The sequence below is a fragment of the Penicillium citrinum genome (assembly GCF_028827155.1).
Source record: "Penicillium citrinum strain IBT 23319 chromosome Unknown utg000004l:1.0-2404223.0:1.0-2405248.0, whole genome shotgun sequence".
Classification (NCBI taxonomy): Eukaryota; Fungi; Ascomycota; class Eurotiomycetes; order Eurotiales; family Aspergillaceae; genus Penicillium; species Penicillium citrinum.
Genome location: NW_026622689.1, coordinates 2,046,139 through 2,061,311, shown reverse-complemented (window position 1 = coordinate 2,061,311; position 15,173 = coordinate 2,046,139). Strand labels below are relative to the sequence as shown.

General features: G+C 47.6%; 7 protein-coding genes across 7 annotated transcripts; 3 read left to right on the top strand and 4 right to left on the bottom strand.

The window, feature by feature from the left end:
• Nucleotides 1–805: 805 nt before the first annotated feature.
• On the bottom strand, nt 806–1,766 carry N7469_005722 (40S ribosomal protein eS27). The gene is made up of 3 exons (XM_056644642.1): nt 1,689–1,766; nt 1,479–1,541; nt 806–1,227 (listed from the first exon to the last, which is right to left on the bottom strand). Exons 1-3 carry the CDS (start codon nt 1,689–1,691, stop codon nt 1,045–1,047), a joined length of 249 nt encoding a protein of 82 aa, XP_056501456.1. The 5' UTR covers nt 1,692–1,766; the 3' UTR covers nt 806–1,044.
• A 551-nt stretch (nt 1,767–2,317) lies between these two features.
• N7469_005721 (aminoalcoholphosphotransferase) lies at nt 2,318–4,222 on the bottom strand (the record flags this gene model as incomplete). Its single annotated transcript, XM_056644641.1, has 7 exons — nt 2,318–2,471; nt 2,532–3,196; nt 3,250–3,345; nt 3,411–3,457; nt 3,511–3,668; nt 3,795–3,804; nt 4,083–4,222. 7 exons carry the CDS (start codon nt 4,220–4,222, stop codon nt 2,331–2,333), a joined length of 1,257 nt encoding a protein of 418 aa, XP_056501455.1. The 3' UTR covers nt 2,318–2,330.
• Nucleotides 4,223–5,432: 1,210 nt separating this feature from the next.
• On the bottom strand, nt 5,433–6,640 carry N7469_005720 (NIPSNAP family protein; the record flags this gene model as incomplete). The annotated part of the gene is made up of 2 exons (XM_056644640.1): nt 5,433–5,917; nt 5,998–6,640. 2 exons carry the CDS (start codon nt 6,638–6,640, stop codon nt 5,433–5,435), a joined length of 1,128 nt encoding a protein of 375 aa, XP_056501454.1.
• A 1,147-nt stretch (nt 6,641–7,787) lies between these two features.
• N7469_005719 (pyridoxamine 5'-phosphate oxidase family protein) lies at nt 7,788–8,586 on the top strand (the record flags this gene model as incomplete). Its single annotated transcript, XM_056644639.1, has 2 exons — nt 7,788–7,904; nt 7,984–8,586. 2 exons carry the CDS (start codon nt 7,788–7,790, stop codon nt 8,584–8,586), a joined length of 720 nt encoding a protein of 239 aa, XP_056501453.1.
• A 551-nt stretch (nt 8,587–9,137) lies between these two features.
• Nucleotides 9,138–10,028, top strand: N7469_005718 (lipoyl(octanoyl) transferase LIP2; the record flags this gene model as incomplete). Its single annotated transcript, XM_056644638.1, has 1 exon — nt 9,138–10,028. The coding sequence occupies one exon, from the start codon at nt 9,138–9,140 to the stop codon at nt 10,026–10,028; it is 891 nt and encodes a 296-aa protein (XP_056501452.1).
• A 597-nt stretch (nt 10,029–10,625) lies between these two features.
• On the bottom strand, nt 10,626–11,773 carry rho3 (Rho family GTPase RHO3; the record flags this gene model as incomplete). Its single annotated transcript, XM_056644637.1, has 7 exons — nt 10,626–10,744; nt 10,800–11,001; nt 11,087–11,208; nt 11,273–11,287; nt 11,347–11,363; nt 11,603–11,653; nt 11,724–11,773. 7 exons carry the CDS (start codon nt 11,771–11,773, stop codon nt 10,626–10,628), a joined length of 576 nt encoding a protein of 191 aa, XP_056501451.1.
• Nucleotides 11,774–12,727: 954 nt separating this feature from the next.
• Nucleotides 12,728–14,336, top strand: N7469_005716 (uncharacterized protein; the record flags this gene model as incomplete). Its single annotated transcript, XM_056644636.1, has 3 exons — nt 12,728–12,771; nt 12,831–12,989; nt 13,061–14,336. 3 exons carry the CDS (start codon nt 12,728–12,730, stop codon nt 14,334–14,336), a joined length of 1,479 nt encoding a protein of 492 aa, XP_056501450.1.
• Between the last annotated feature and the right edge of the window lie 837 nt (nt 14,337–15,173).

Genomic DNA, 15,173 nt, shown 5'->3' with positions numbered 1-15,173 from the left:
TGATGAAGTCTATTATGAGGACATCCCATCTATGCGAACGTTATCTTAGCCCTGGAAGCAGTGAGGAGGGATGCGGCAACGTACAGCTTTGACAGTTGTGGTACATAGTGGGCTGTGTGGACGAAGCTTGATGTTCTACGTCATGGACCCGAATTTCACTAGGGCCTGAAACGATTCATGTAGAATAGATTGACTACAGTTCTATTTTGTCAATAGTCCGATGTGAGAACGATGATGACTTGTACAACTACGCGGAATACAGATCTACGCGGTCTAGAGGAGGTCGGATATCAACAACTCAAATTGAGCAGAGAACCCATTATACATAAATGCAAAGTACAGGAAAAATCAAAAACATAAACAAGAACAAATAGGCACAATAATGTACCTTGCGTCAGATATCCGGAACTCCCTGAGCTGGATGCTGCGAGCTGCTTTTTTTGTCGAATGCTTTTGGTGGCCATGGCCAGAGAAGGACAGGGCGAGTCATTCCATCTTCTATCTGTCATCAATCGCGGTGGAAGCAATAAAAGAATAAACGATGAAAATAGATCTCAAATAAGCAGAAAGATTGGAAGAAGACGCTGTGACTATCAAATCATCACAGAGAAAATAGATGTAAGGAGCAAATTGGACGAAAGAGACGGGTTTCAGAACGTCACATTTCAATTATTTTTTTGTTTTCAGGGAAGATAAAAAAAGTGGTATGGTTCGTATCATATCATTTTGCACATTTTCCATTCCACAACTTCAACCTCAACCAACATCCTCAAAACTTTCGAACCAAAGACATTGTCTGGAAGAAGAAGTTGAACGGAAAAGGCGTATCATCCCGTGAAAAAAGCGAGTAGGAAGATATAGGAGGGAAGAGAGGAAGAGAGAGAAAAAAGGGTAATTGTTGTATGTGACATTTTGAAAAGCCGGCGGTCCCCATTTAATAACCGAACCCAAAGAGGAGTGGTATTTTCATCCCAGATTGCTCCATGCTATTTCCTCTGCGTTTCAACAAGACAATAAAAAAGAAATTTCATTTGCGCGTCTCGTTTACTTCCGGCGGAAGGAGCAGCCCTCAGTCAGACGGGCCTTGCCACCAGTGGGCTGGCACAGGACGGTGGAGCAGCCGGCACAGATGACGACGGTCTGAGCGTGAGAGAAGACGGTGGTGATGGTGAAGCAGCCGGGGCACTTGACGTCCATGAAGAAGGAGCGGGGCTGGGGCACAAGGGTCTAAATGGTGAAGAACCCAGTCAGCATTTCCTTTCATCGAAGTCGATTCATGTATAATATATCCCATGATTCCAATTTATCGCCTGTCTTCAAGTTGTAGTGGTTGCGAAGTGTTGCTCGAGGGATGCTTGCGGAGGTCTCGTGTCCACCTTCCAACCTTCTCTCTCGGTCCACATCCACATCCATCACAACTTTCGAGGCTTTTCATCCCCCTTTCTTCATTTCCTTTCATGTTCGGAGGTTGTGCATACCTTAAGCTTGTGCTTGCGGGCCTCAGCCTGAGGCGTGGGGTTGAGGAGATCGACAGCGAGAACCTAGAGGATGACTCGTCAGCAACAGAGTTTTTTTGGTCGATGAGGTTGTGCATTTCGACGCAGGCCACAAAACAGAAGGGCCACGGTGCGGTTTGAATCGAATCGGATAGGGATGTAGGGTGGTTCGGCAGCAGGGCGAGGGCTTACCATCTTGACGATGTATGATCAGCGAGAAGGTTGATGAATGGCGCTGATGGCGATGGCCTTGTGTTAGTCGAATGTAGCGGGAATGAGTTTGAAGGGATTTGTCTCGGGGGGGGGCGGCGCGGTTCTCTTAGGGTTTGTGCCCTCGCTTGACTACCTAAATGGGGCAGGCGCGAGGGGGTGTTTCCGCCAATCACACCGCCAAGCTGGATAGCTGACTCACCGCCCGAATTGATTCCGCAGTTCTGCTGGACATTCGAGGTAAGCAGTCACTCGACGTCTTACTCGAGTTACTTCATTCTCTACTCCGTACTTTGGATAACAACTACCATGACTGCACACATAACACATTACTCTCATATTCTATCACGCGGAACTACCGGTGTCGAAAACAAATAAAAACTTATGTACTGGCTGAAATCAAATCATTAGGTCCGCCCACATTATTCTTTTTTGCCCTCCACATTTCCCCAAAATAAAACGAGCAACTCATCGAACATTCTCGATCCGTCCCCACCTTTTGCGAATCGTCGGAACTGAAGCTTGGTCTTCGATTCGTGATGATCGAGGTTGAACTGTCTATCACCAACGAACCGGAACTCACCCACCAATCAGTTTTGTTGGCCATTGTTTTCGCCGCACGCTCTATTGCGCCTTCTTCGATGTACCCTCTACCTGGGCCTTCACCGCAGCGCCGTCCTTGTGTTCGGTTTCTTCCACGTACGGATACTTGATAGTCAAGCACCAGATATCGATATAGTCGCAGATGGTGGTGATAACGTCAAACTGGAATGGGTCAATAAAAATGCTCTTTGTCAAGCAGTGTGCAGAGGGACGAGAACATACCACGAAGCTACCATAAACACCAACGGCCAGACCAAGACACACAAAAACAAACGCCACTTGACCGACACTAGAGCCAAGAACCGGGTGCCAAAGGCCGAGAACAGAACCAGCGCTATCGATCACACCTAGGGCCAAAGGGTATAGCAGAATATTGTGGTATGGGAAACCAGACTGCACCAAGTGTCCGACAATCATGCGCCCGACGGAATAGGCATTGATCAAGCCAACGAACAACCCAAAGGGGATGGTGTAGTTCTCCAAAACGGCAGGGTTCAGGTACAAGTACGCCGGGACGAGCGTCCAGATCGCTACCAAAGGCAGCAGGCCATACAAGGGTGCAACAGGGTCTTGACCACGCTGACGGCGGACCTGCATAACGTGCAGAATACTGGATCCTGTCGCAAAGAAGAGCATCAACGCACCGTACACCAGGTACCACTGCGTAAAGGGCATCTCATAAACCTGTTGTGAGATGAAGCTCGGCTTTGAAACGCCCAAAGTCTCGAGCATAGGTCGGTGCCAGAAGCTACCACCGCCCATATAGGCTGTGAAAGCGTAGACAGTGCAGAGGGTGAGAATGCCTTCTACTGGACCGGAAACAACGCCAAGCGTGAGGACCTGAGTGTAATATTCATCCCAGGTTTGGACGTAGAAGGTCATGGTTGCTGTTTATATTAGACTAATTGCGTCAGACAGGGCCCAGCTGGACAAGACTTACAGCCAAAGAGACTCAAAAATGTCATCCATGATTGACCGAGATTCATAGCGGCCGCAAAGATCAGAACACCCAGACCAGTGTTGCAAGCATCGACACCTAGAATTAATTAGATCAATCAATTCTTCTTTCATCATTCTGTTCGCCGTAGGAAAAGAACATACTGTGATCAAAAAGCTCTCCCAGCGGACCACTTTGTCTCGTTCTTCGTCTATACGAATGTTAGCATTCACCCTCAACACAGCAGCAAGATTAAATACATACGCCTGCATTCCATCCACGGCATCAAACGTCTGGTAAAGAAATAGACCAAGAGCACAGCTGGCATATACCCATGGCGGACAATCCTGGTCCAGGTTGGGATTGTACCACATAACAGTGATAAAATTAATGACCACGAACATGAAACCAGTCAGAGTAATCTAGCAGTATCATCAAGTCAATGAAATTCATTTAAATCAATGGACGCAACGCTTCGAGCATCGCAGAGAAAGCTCATGAGAACTTTCTGAAACGTGAGAAAAGTCGAATACGGGGACAGTACTTACGGCATTGGGACTATCGCATGCGCCGAAAAGAAAAGCAGACAAAGTCGTCAGTAACAATTCAACGACCAGCTTCTATTTCATTCCATTCTTCTCGCCAAAGCAAGGAAGAAAGAAAGAAGGAAAGAAAGAAGAAAGGGAAAAACAGCAGAATAGGAAATGAAGGGGAGAGCTCCAGCTCTGACGAAGGTAGCCAAGCTCCGAAGAAGAAAAAAAAAAGCTTCCAATGCAAGCTTTCCAGAACTTCTGCTAACCTCGCCAGAGCTCAAAGCAAGGGTAGGTATTACTCACGCCATGCCCATAGGGAAGCAGCCAATAACACATTTGTTATAGAAAGGTTTCAGGATGTACCGACTAACGAGCGAATGATCGATACCCGCATAGCGATAATTGCGCAAATTGGGGAGATGATGTTGACGAATGTACACCATACTGCGCGACTCTCGTCTGGAACTTTATCCAAAGACACTCGGGGGGGGGGGAACGATTCGAAGGTATTCTCGGGCTTTATTGTTCTTTGTTTTGGTTTAACCTTTTATTTTTATTTTTATTTTTTTTTTCACCGCATATATGGTTGGGGTTGACGTGGATACTTTAGGCTCGGCGGTGTCGACGCGCGGGAAGGGGAGGTTGGCTGAAGAATTCAAGAATTCAAGATGAGGTCGAAGGAAGTGAATGGGAGGATAAGATGGGAGAGGGGGTTATGAAAAAAGAAGAGAGAAAAAAGGAAGAGACAAAAGAAAGTAGAAAGCAGAATGGTCGTAAACTCGTGGATGGGTCAAAGTCCAGAGGGTAAAAGGGAAAAAAGAGAAAGGGTCAAACAAATTAAACAGGCCCCGCTTGGGGGACGGCGCGAAGACCGGGAAAAGCAAAGCAGAGCAGAGCCAAAAGAAAAGAAATGGGTCCGACGTCGAGATCGGCACGATGCAAGTGGCGCATTTATTGTTGTTCTTTATGGAGTCGATGATGAGTTGGTCTTTTGGTTGCCTAGTCGTACACTGCTACACTGTACATACTATTCAGGTATAGCAGCCTTCTATAGTATTGTCTATGATGATTGTTTATACCTCATCGCATACTTATGGAAAGGAGATATTGAGTTTACTTCAACCAGTCTATCAGTCTATCGCCAACCCTATACGAGCCTTTGGCCAGCTGGTATCCCCACGTGCAACATACAACATTGTCGTCGTGTCAAGATGACCTCGGAGGGACACCAATAAGAAACATCACAGGATAGAGATCGACCCTGCAAGAGACGAGGGGTTACCCGAGGCCCCTCAAATCGGTTAGTTTCAGGGACGGTGAATACCGAAAGACTGGTCATCATGCAAAAATGATTTGCAAATTGGGGGGGGAGAACTAAGTTGGATAGGATACGCCATGCCTAGATACATCATACAAGAATAATCGGCGAACTAGGATCCACCTGGCGAAAGAGAACAAGGAAAAAAAAGGACAAGCGACATACATACTTCCTCTCCATACCAGAAAGAGAGAGTGATAGTATAGGGCTGAAGGGTAAAGCATCCATCAATGGGATTCACGAATCTGCAGCTTGGCCACCTGCGGCCAGACCTTTCTGGAATAGCGGGGAAATGCGCTGGAGACGCCTGTCTTTTTTCGCGCCCCTCTTCATTTTTAACCGACAGGGCTCCACGGCATCGGGACGAGAATCCGGCTTTGCATGGTCTGAATGAGGGGAACGGTCTTGTGAACGGTCTCTGCCCATCCTTCAACTCCCCACGACTGCTCACGGCGAATCTTACGCTCCTCCAAGTTGGCATACTGCCACAGATGATGTACCGTGTTGAGGTCACCAATTTGAACGAACCATGCTCCCACGCCTTCCATCACCTCTCGACGCGCTGTGAGACCCCGGCGCCAGTGGGTCTCCCATTCCAAAAGGTTACCCGGGTGCAGTGTATACGATCGGAGCTCAAACAGTCCTCCCAGTCGACGAGGAGGAGTGGTGGGCCAGAATGAGAACTCCTGCATCAGTGATGTCTTCTTACTCTTGATCAAACTCTTGAGCTTGCGGTCAAACTCGGGGAATTTGGGGTGCTGCGAGATGTTGTGCAGAGAGGTGTGATAACCTTCGTAGCGCTGGTATTCCCAGATGTGGACTGTTCAACGGATTCAAGGGTCAGTACACACAAACACATACACACGTTGTATGACTAGCTCAAAGGGAGGTGAAATTTACTGAAGGTGTCATTATCGCCAACTTGTGTCCGCCAGCTGCCCACCAAGTTGACCTTATTCTCCTCGGTGCCAGCCATGCGGGGGTACCACTGGCCCACTAGATCCACATACTCGTCGACCTTGTCGGGCTTCACGTCGTGGAAGACAATCGAATGAACGTACTTGCCACGGGCAAGTACCTGCGAGAAGGAACGCTCAATATCTTTATCGAAGTGCTGGCCCTCCTTGGTACCGTAGATGAGCGAGGATAAGGGACCACGCTTGCTATTGGGGTCCGCTTGATATTCATCTCCTAAATAACGATGGGTTGACAGTGAGCCCAGTGCCTTATTATCAAGAGCTTCAGCTGCGTCAAAAGCAGGACGAATTTGATCATAGCTGCTCGCATTGCTCACACGCGGAGCAGTGGGAACAGACTCACGGGGAGGGGAAGTAATAGAAGCATCGACAGACTGACTCTCTTGCTGCTCCTTTCTCTTGCGAGCCTGTTCGAGGTTCTCGCGGAACTCCTTCTGCCGGCTATTGAATTCCTCGGCCGAGTTGGCCGTCACGTCACGAATGGACGGGGCACGAAATGCCACAGCCGATGAGCTGAAAGGCCGCACCAGCGAGGTTGCCGAGCGGATCAAACGGGGGGCCAGCATCTTGTGGCTTGGATAGGGTGAGGGAGGATATGAGGTGTAAACTTAGGAAAACACAATTTCTTCCAATAAACAGATGGACACGGTTGCGTTGTCCCGAGATAATTAAGGAAGGGATGGAAATGGCGATCACGGAGCGAAGGGGTGTAGAGGAAAGGACCGTGTCGAATAGGGTAGTAGGGTATAAAGAGAAAAGAGAAGAGAAATGAAGAAGAAGCGGAGATCGGACGGAATGAGGAAGGAAAGGAGAAAAGGCGGATTGGACAAGAAGAGGGGAAAAAGGACAGGGATGAGCGGAGGTTGAGGAAATGCAAGAGTGGAAAGGTCGTCCTTTTTCGCAGGTATTCGTCAACTAGGGGGGGAAACACTACCCCGGAGTGCGTGTGCAAAGGGGAATCCGGAGGAAATGTCGATTTGGAAAGTGGAGGAAAGTAGTTAGAGCACAATTTTGAGTACAGGAAGTGCGTCGCTGAAGAAGCTCCACGTTGCTGACGATGAGCAGCGAATTGATTTGGAGTGAGAAGTGCGGGGAAAGGTAAGCTTGAGGAGTTACTGCATCAAGCCAGTCAGCGTTCTTCTATTCCTCCACTATGTACTCTTGACTTGTATTATTTTAGTTTAGTTACCACTAGTATACTAGTAATTAGTTAAATCAATAGTATAGTGTATGTATTGCATTCAGTTTTATTCTTATGAGTATACAGTATTCCATTTACTACAACACATAGTACGCGAACATCGGCGATTTCTCTTTCTCCGTACTGCCGTACTCGGATGATCGTCAGCTGTCTCGCCATCATGACGATACCAACTCCAGTTTGCTCCACATTTACGAAACGAGCCAGACTGGAGTCTGCTCAATTGCTGTACTACAGTATGTAGGTAGCTGAAGCATGCAGATATCAAGCTGTATATATTTTTTAAAGATATGTCTATACTGGACTTAGACATAGAGTAGTAGTTTAAGAATTCGAATCTACATATATAACAATTAAATACCCAAATCGACCTTGTTCGGCCGGCAAACCCAAATGACGTCGATACCCGAGATGAACCAACCCTCACCGCCTGGCAGATCGATTATCCCACTTGCTGCTCAGCTGCAACTGTCCAACTGCGCGTGTTCCAGTCGATCTGCTCGTCCTTCGCCATGACTGACTCTCTGAACCCTCCTCTATCCTACGAGGCCTCGGCCACCACTACTCACCCCCATGAGGCCGATTCCCTCCCTTCCGAGGTAGTCGCATGCCTGAAGAATTCCCGTTTCGTAAGACTGCCCCGACCTCAAATTGCCCCAAACCTCTGTACTTTTGATCTCAAGTCAATCCATCACTAATTCGAATCAGCTTCATCTGGCAACATGTGATAACCTCACCCCTCATATTTCTCTGATGTCCTATACCTATCTTCCTTCTACTCCCTATGATCCGTATCCAACCATCATCATGACCACCAACCCCGCATCGCGGAAGACAAACCATCTTCTTTCCAACCCGCGTATCTCCCTTCTAGTCCACGATTGGGTCTCGCATCGTCCACCTACTCGGGCACCCAATCCCGATGGTCGTGAGGGCTCACCTCCACCTGCAGCAAGCCGTTCGTCCCTCGCCAGTCTGCTTCTCAACCTGAACACAAGCGCACTGTCCAGTATCTCTACCACTATTACCGGCGAAGCCCGTTTCTTAGAGCCTGGTTCTCCCGAAGAGCAGTGGTGTAAGGAGAGACATCTGGAGAACAACACTTTTGAGGAGGAGGAGATCAGTCTGTTCGGTCAGCAGCAACGTGAGAATCCAAGTCAAAGACGGCCCAGCATGTCAATCGACAGTGACGTCCGTGTGGTCACAGTGCAGGTACGAGAGGGTCGCATTGCGGATTGGAAGGGTGGTGTTCGAGACTGGGTCTTGCTTCCTCGGGAACAGGGACAGGCTGGGCTGGTCAATGGCGTATAATCAGTATGCGCAAGCTACTTTTACGGTATTTAGTAGAATCTTTTCGAAAATGATTGGTGATTGCGATGAAACACGAATTTAACAGTGATATCTGCTGCTCTGTTCAAGTTCTAACTTGAATTGTTTTTCACCAGGACTCTATAAAATCATCCAGCTTATTGCATCTTGATAGCTAAGAACCTTGTAGTATTGGTCTGGATAACACTTACTGCGCGGGTGTACGAATAGTAAATATCGAAAGTCACTCTGGAATCCACAGGCTACGAAAAATGAAACAATTAGGTCTCTGAATAAACACTCAGTCTATCTGGCTTCAGTATATTAAAGTATATAACAGTTTGCAGATTTCCGGCATAAAAGTTGAATTGTGGCAGCGGGTGTCCACTGTGAAAGGTCGGAGCGCCGGAGCTTCCAGCTTCTCCGCAAATGATTGACCTCCCAATTCCTCGGAAAAGACTTAACCATCAGCCATCACCGGCAATGAACTACAAAACAGATCAATTTGCATAAAAGAAACCTCTTCATATACTCCAAATCAATCTACCACCAAAATGAGGCTCGCCCACCTCCACCTCCCAAACACAACACCCTTTTCTCGAGTTTCCGCCCTCCAACAAGCCCTCACGACCCGCTTCCTCACGCATAAAAAACTCGCCTCACCAGGCTCAATTTCCTCCCAAGAGACGGCGCAAACAAACAATCTCACCGCAAAAGCAAATCCACCTCCGCCAGACCCAACAATCATCACCTTCTCCCCAAACCCCGTCTACACAACAGGTCGTCGCGACCTCCCACCTTCAAATACCGCTCAGCAAACCCCAGACTTACGAAACCTCTCCCTCCCACCAGCCCTCGAACCAATTCGTTCAATCCTGACCCCGGGTCCAAATGGCGAGCCACCAAAAGCAGAGTATCACCCCACTCTCCGTGGCGGACAAACGACGTACCACGGACCGGGTCAGATGGTCGCCTACACGATTCTGGACTTGAAACGACTAGGTCTCACACCAAGATGTCATATCCGTGTTCTAGAGAACAGTGTCATCGACCTCTTGAAAGAGTACGGAGTAAATGGATTCGTTACGGAGGACCCCGGAGTGTGGGTGAACGGTAACAACTCAAGAGATTCTGCGCCGAGAAAGATAACAGCCGTCGGTGTCCATTTACGGAGGAATATTAGTAGTTTTGGCGTTGGGTTGAATGTTACGCAAGATCCTATGTGGTATTTCAAGCAGATTGTTGCGTGTGGGCTAGAAGGGAAAGAGGCAACTAGTTTAGAAGGGTTGGGGGTGTCGGGTGTCGGTATTGATGAGGTTGCGAGTGGGTTTGTGGATGGATTTATTAAGAGGATTAATCAGGATTTTGCTTGTGGGGAGGGTGCGTCAGGGGAAAAGATTGAGGAGGTTTATTCTGTTAATGAGGAGGATCTTTTGAGAGAGTAGACTTGATTTTGTTCTTCTAGTTTGCCAAACTAGTGGTTCATCTGGAATCTTGGAAGGAGTCAGGATCGGGCATTTCTGACATTTTTGGAATGATCAATGAACATGTCTGCAGTTATGAGATTGCAGCACTAAATACACATTTCAAGTATCCTACTTCAAGTAGATTCATGTGGAGTGTAGGATATACGATGATAACTTTTACGAAATGCCGATTACCGATTGCCAATGGCTAATACCAAGCGAAGAATCAGCTGGAATATAATTAAGTAGTGTATAGAAGAAAAGTAAATAGCCAACCTCGCTGAAATGCTCCGACAACAGACGGGGCCATGCAAAAGACTAGAATGGTGGTTGTCCAAACCGTTCGCAGTCAGGTATAAGAAGAATAAGTGTCACAAATCAGGGAATTGTCAACGTCAATGCAAAGGGGAATCAAGAAAAAGAGGAGAAGAGGAGAAAAGGAAAAAAGATGAGGATGAGGATATGAAAGAGACAGGGGACAAGTGGAAGGGGAAAGGGTCAGGAGAAATCAACCACCGGGAATCGATGAAAGCGCATGGCTCGTTCACACGTCAAAAGTAAGGTTGGGAAATGAGGTTAAAGTATCACGCAGGATGAATTAGATCCCTTAGATCCAGCAGGCTTCACTTCCAGCGCAACCTTAGCAGCCTCATAGAAGCTTTCCCTGATACCACGGTTTTGGACCGCAGAGCATTCTTTCGAGATTGTTAGTGACACAATCCATGGCTACTAGCTGCGCGAAGAACATACCCAAGTACTTGACTGCGCCAATCTCTTTAGCTTTTGCGAGTCCCTGCTCGAATGAGATCGCATCTGGGTTATCATTCTCTTCGTCATCCTTCCGCAGATCACACTTGAGAGCAGTTAAAACGACCCGCACACCGGGGCAATTCTCATTGATCTCCGCAATCCATTTCGATCCAACATTCTCGAACGAATCAGGGCTATCAACCTGTACCAAGATGATCAGTTCTATCCCCACCAGCCAAGCCCTAGTAGGCGTCGGCATGCTTTCGAGACAATCAGCTGGCACTTACGCTGAAGCAGAGCATTAAAACATGCGTGTCTTCATAGGATAACGCGCGCAGACGGTCAAATTCCTCCTGACCAGCGGTATCCCATAGCGAAAGTTCCATATGTACATTGTCGACGAAGATATCTGGTCGCGCATTAGTCTCGAGGTGTGCAGTAGAAGCGCCGGTGAATCGAATCGAATATCATACCGTGAACGTAGTTTTCTAAAAACGAGGATGTTAGCGACAAATTGCTTTCTTTCAATGATCGGGTAAGCGCGTACCAAAAACGGTGGGTTCACTGTGTAGTACAGGTGATGGTGTCAGTATTGACTCGTGACTATAGAAAGCAATTGATGGAATTATTCATACTAGACTGTTGGGAAGAACCTGATTGAGTCAAAACAATTAGCTGAGTTTAATCAGGATTGGCCCCCTTTTCATCTGCACCTCCCACATGTTCTCTTTGGAGGGGAAGCTCGGGGGGGGGGGAGATGAGGGGGCTGGGAGATGGGAGATTGGAGATTGGAGATTGCGCACCCTCTTGTAAACACGTTCAGGGCCGAAGTCTTGCCGCAGGCACCGTCACCGCTGTCAGGAATATAAATTAGAAGAGATGATTTCCTAAGGCGACGAGATAGATTCAGTGTGATCGACTAACAGCAGCACCATCTTGCGCTGAACCACCTTCTGACGACCGCATAGCTCCATTGCGAATTATAGATGGTGAGGATTGCGCGAATAGACGGAGTTCAAGTGGAATGAGGTTAAATCAAATAAAGTATCTCATACGCGAGCCTTCTTTCCAAGTAATAGAAGTCGTGTGAGGAATGCGGTTGGCAGAGGAGGAGTTGGGGAGAGGAGGAATCCAGCACTGCCCGAAGTCGATGACATCGCGCCCTGAAAGGGATCGGCGAATAAGGTACTTTCCCCCTTCTGGTCCACTCTTGCTCGGCTGCAGACTCCTCCCTGTTCACCATTGCCTGGATACTGTAAGCTTGATGTTGCTCAGAGGGGTCGGTGCTGTTTTTCAAGCTTGATGTGGTTGTGAGTGGGAGTTGTACTCCTTGCGCAGATCGATTAGGGGCGACTTTTTGTTGAATTTACAATTTACTGCTGGGCTCAGGAGACTAGTACGTAAGAAAGAGCAGTTTGAATGAGCGCAGTGCAGTGCAGAGGACTAGAAAGTGGCAGACGGTACATTTGCAACAAATGGTCAAGTGTATACTCCGTAGACACTCCGCAGTAGATCGTAGGACAGGAATAGACAGGAGCCGTTCAATGTCTCAGACTCGTAGATGCGGGTACACATGGGCTAACAAAGTGGGTGAAGATTAGAACTGTTGAATCCGTTGTCAGGTTATGTTAGAGATGTGCAATAATTCGAATATATAGTATATGAAATGTTGATTATTATAGAATATATATTCATAATGTAGGACTATTCGAGTTAAAACTTGAAGTGCCTTGAAGGGCAATTCGGTTGGCGGGGAAGTCGCGGAGCCTCGCTCCTTCCACTTCAAAGCTTCTCCAACTTCCAACTCCCCCACGACACACAAACAATCCACCCCTTCCACTCTCCAAACACCCAACACTCAGACTTATACATAATCAATATTTCTACTTGACACCTCTCCACTTGTCTTACTATCTTATACGCCAAACATGTCTGACGACGATGATTTCATGCAAGATTCCGGGGACGAGGAGTGAGTCCCCTTCCATCGCCCTCGAGGCTTTCCAGGGCGGGGAACTGATGCGTTCGCAGCTATGACTTTGAATACGAAGACGATGACGATGATGAGGAGGGCGATATCGGTATCGAAAATAAATACTACAATGCGAAGCAAATGAAGGTGGATAATCCTGAAGAGGCGGTGGATGAGTTCTTGGGTGTACCAGCTTTAGAACAGGACAAAAGTGATTGGTACGTGAGATATGTGTCGTGACATAGCTTTGACTCTCTTGGATGAAATTGTTGACTTGTGGCTTTCACAGGGGATTCAAAGGATTGAAACAGGCTATCAAAATTGAGTTCAAACTGGGTCGATATAGTGATGCCGTTGAGCACTACCGAGAACTCCTTACATACGTCAAATCCGCCGTCACTCGCAATTACTCCGAAAAATCCATCAATAATATGCTCGACTATATCGAGAAGGGCTCGGACGATACCCAGGCATATCAGTGCATGGAGGAATTCTACTCTTTGACACTCGACTCTTTCCAGAATACCAATAACGAACGCTTATGGCTGAAGACAAACATCAAACTGGCTCGCTTATGGCTCGAGCGGAAGGAATTTTCGCAATTGAGCAAGAAGGTGCGCGAACTGCACCGAGCATGCCAGCGTGAAGATGGTTCAGATGATACAAGTAAAGGCACTTACCTACTTGAACTATTCGCGCTTGAGATCCAAATGTACGCCGAGATGAAAAATAATAAGCGCCTCAAGGCTCTATATCAGCGGGCTCTGCGAGTGCGATCAGCAGTTCCCCATCCAAAGATCATGGGTATCATTCGGGAATGTGGAGGTAAAATGCATATGAGTGAAGAGAATTGGGAAGAAGCGCAGAGTGATTTCTTCGAATCATTCCGAAATTACGATGAGGCAGGATCTATGCAACGAATTCAGGTCCTGAAGTACTTGGTGCTCACAACGATGCTGATGAAGTCTGACATCAACCCCTTCGATTCGCAAGAGACCAAACCTTATAAAAATGATCCTCGTATATCGGCTATGACTGATCTGGTGGACGCTTTTCAGCGCGATGATATCCATGCATACGAAGATGTTCTTACTCAGCATCCCGATGTGCTAGCCGATCCCTTTATTGCCGAGAATATCGACGAGGTCAGCCGCAACATGCGAACCAAGGCAGTGCTCAAGCTGATTGCTCCTTACACCCGATTCTCCCTGCAATTCATATCCAAGCACATCAAGATCGCCGTACCGGAGGTGATGGAGATTTTGAGTTTCCTCATTCTCGACAAGAAGCTCGACGCGAAGATTGACCAAGAGAATGGGACTGTGACTGTGGCAAGTTCTAGCGATACTGAGCGCCTTCGCGCACTCGAAGAATGGAACTCTTCGATCCGAACACTGTGGCAGACGACCCTTAATGGCGAGGGACTCCGACCCGATGACACTTCTCATGGCGGTGGCCCGGGCTCAATGTTCCAAGGTTTTGGTGACGAGGCCTCCTTCCGCGCATTGAGCGCGCGCACACGGAAAGAGCGCAAAGCATTAGGTGGCAAATCAGCTATGGCCTAGTCATCAGGACAATTGTGGACCTGTCAGAAATGAGACAGCTTTGGGAGAATGGATTTCAGTGGCATCAACATTCCAACGATTACAATTGTTGCAAGGGTTCGATGAAGGTGCTTTTGGGAAAGGAGATCAATTCTAGACCATGGTGGCTAGTATCTTTCCCCCCTTTCAATATCCGAATGGACCGCGCATTGATACATACCCTGGTACCTGCGGATACAATCGTTGAGCCGCTTTTCGAGGGGATATCCACGTGGGATGAGCATCTCACCGAGTTTTCGGCTGGGGGGGCACAGCAACGGGCCCTGGCAGTGGAGCGGTCTAAACAACGAAAAGGACAGAAAAGCGTGGGAATTCGACGAGGCCCCGCAATTTAGAGTTGCTGTGACATAAGACGCTAAATTTCACGATAAGATGATGAATTACAAGTTATTAGTAGTACTAGTTAGTAGCCATGTGTATTCGTGTAGGAGAGTAGAGGAGTAGGAGCGCAGTAGATAGTTACGCTACAATACTTGAACTGTCTAAATATACAGGAATACTAGTAGTTGGTATGATTCTATCCTCAGTATGTATACTGCTCACATGTAGGATGATTACTGTTTAGTATAAATTCGGACATCCCCCGGATACACAGATACACTAGGTAGCCCCATTTTCTAGATTTTTTCTTGCACCATGTGGCACCGTTTCGAACCTCGGAGTAACATCATCGAATCCAGGACCTGATTGTCGGGTCCTGACCAGGCCAATCATTTAATGGTGAGCAAGCCGGTCAGCTCTCCGAAACGGAAGCGACTCCGCTGTATGCATCGTGTATGGTGTATGGTGTATGGTGTA

Excerpts from the sequence above, each read along its gene's own strand:
- N7469_005722 (XM_056644642.1), bottom strand. Across the intron at positions 1,228-1,478 it reads CCCGCAAGCACAAGCTTAAG|ACCCTTGTGCCCCAGCCCCG; the intron begins GTATGCACAACC and ends TTCACCATTTAG.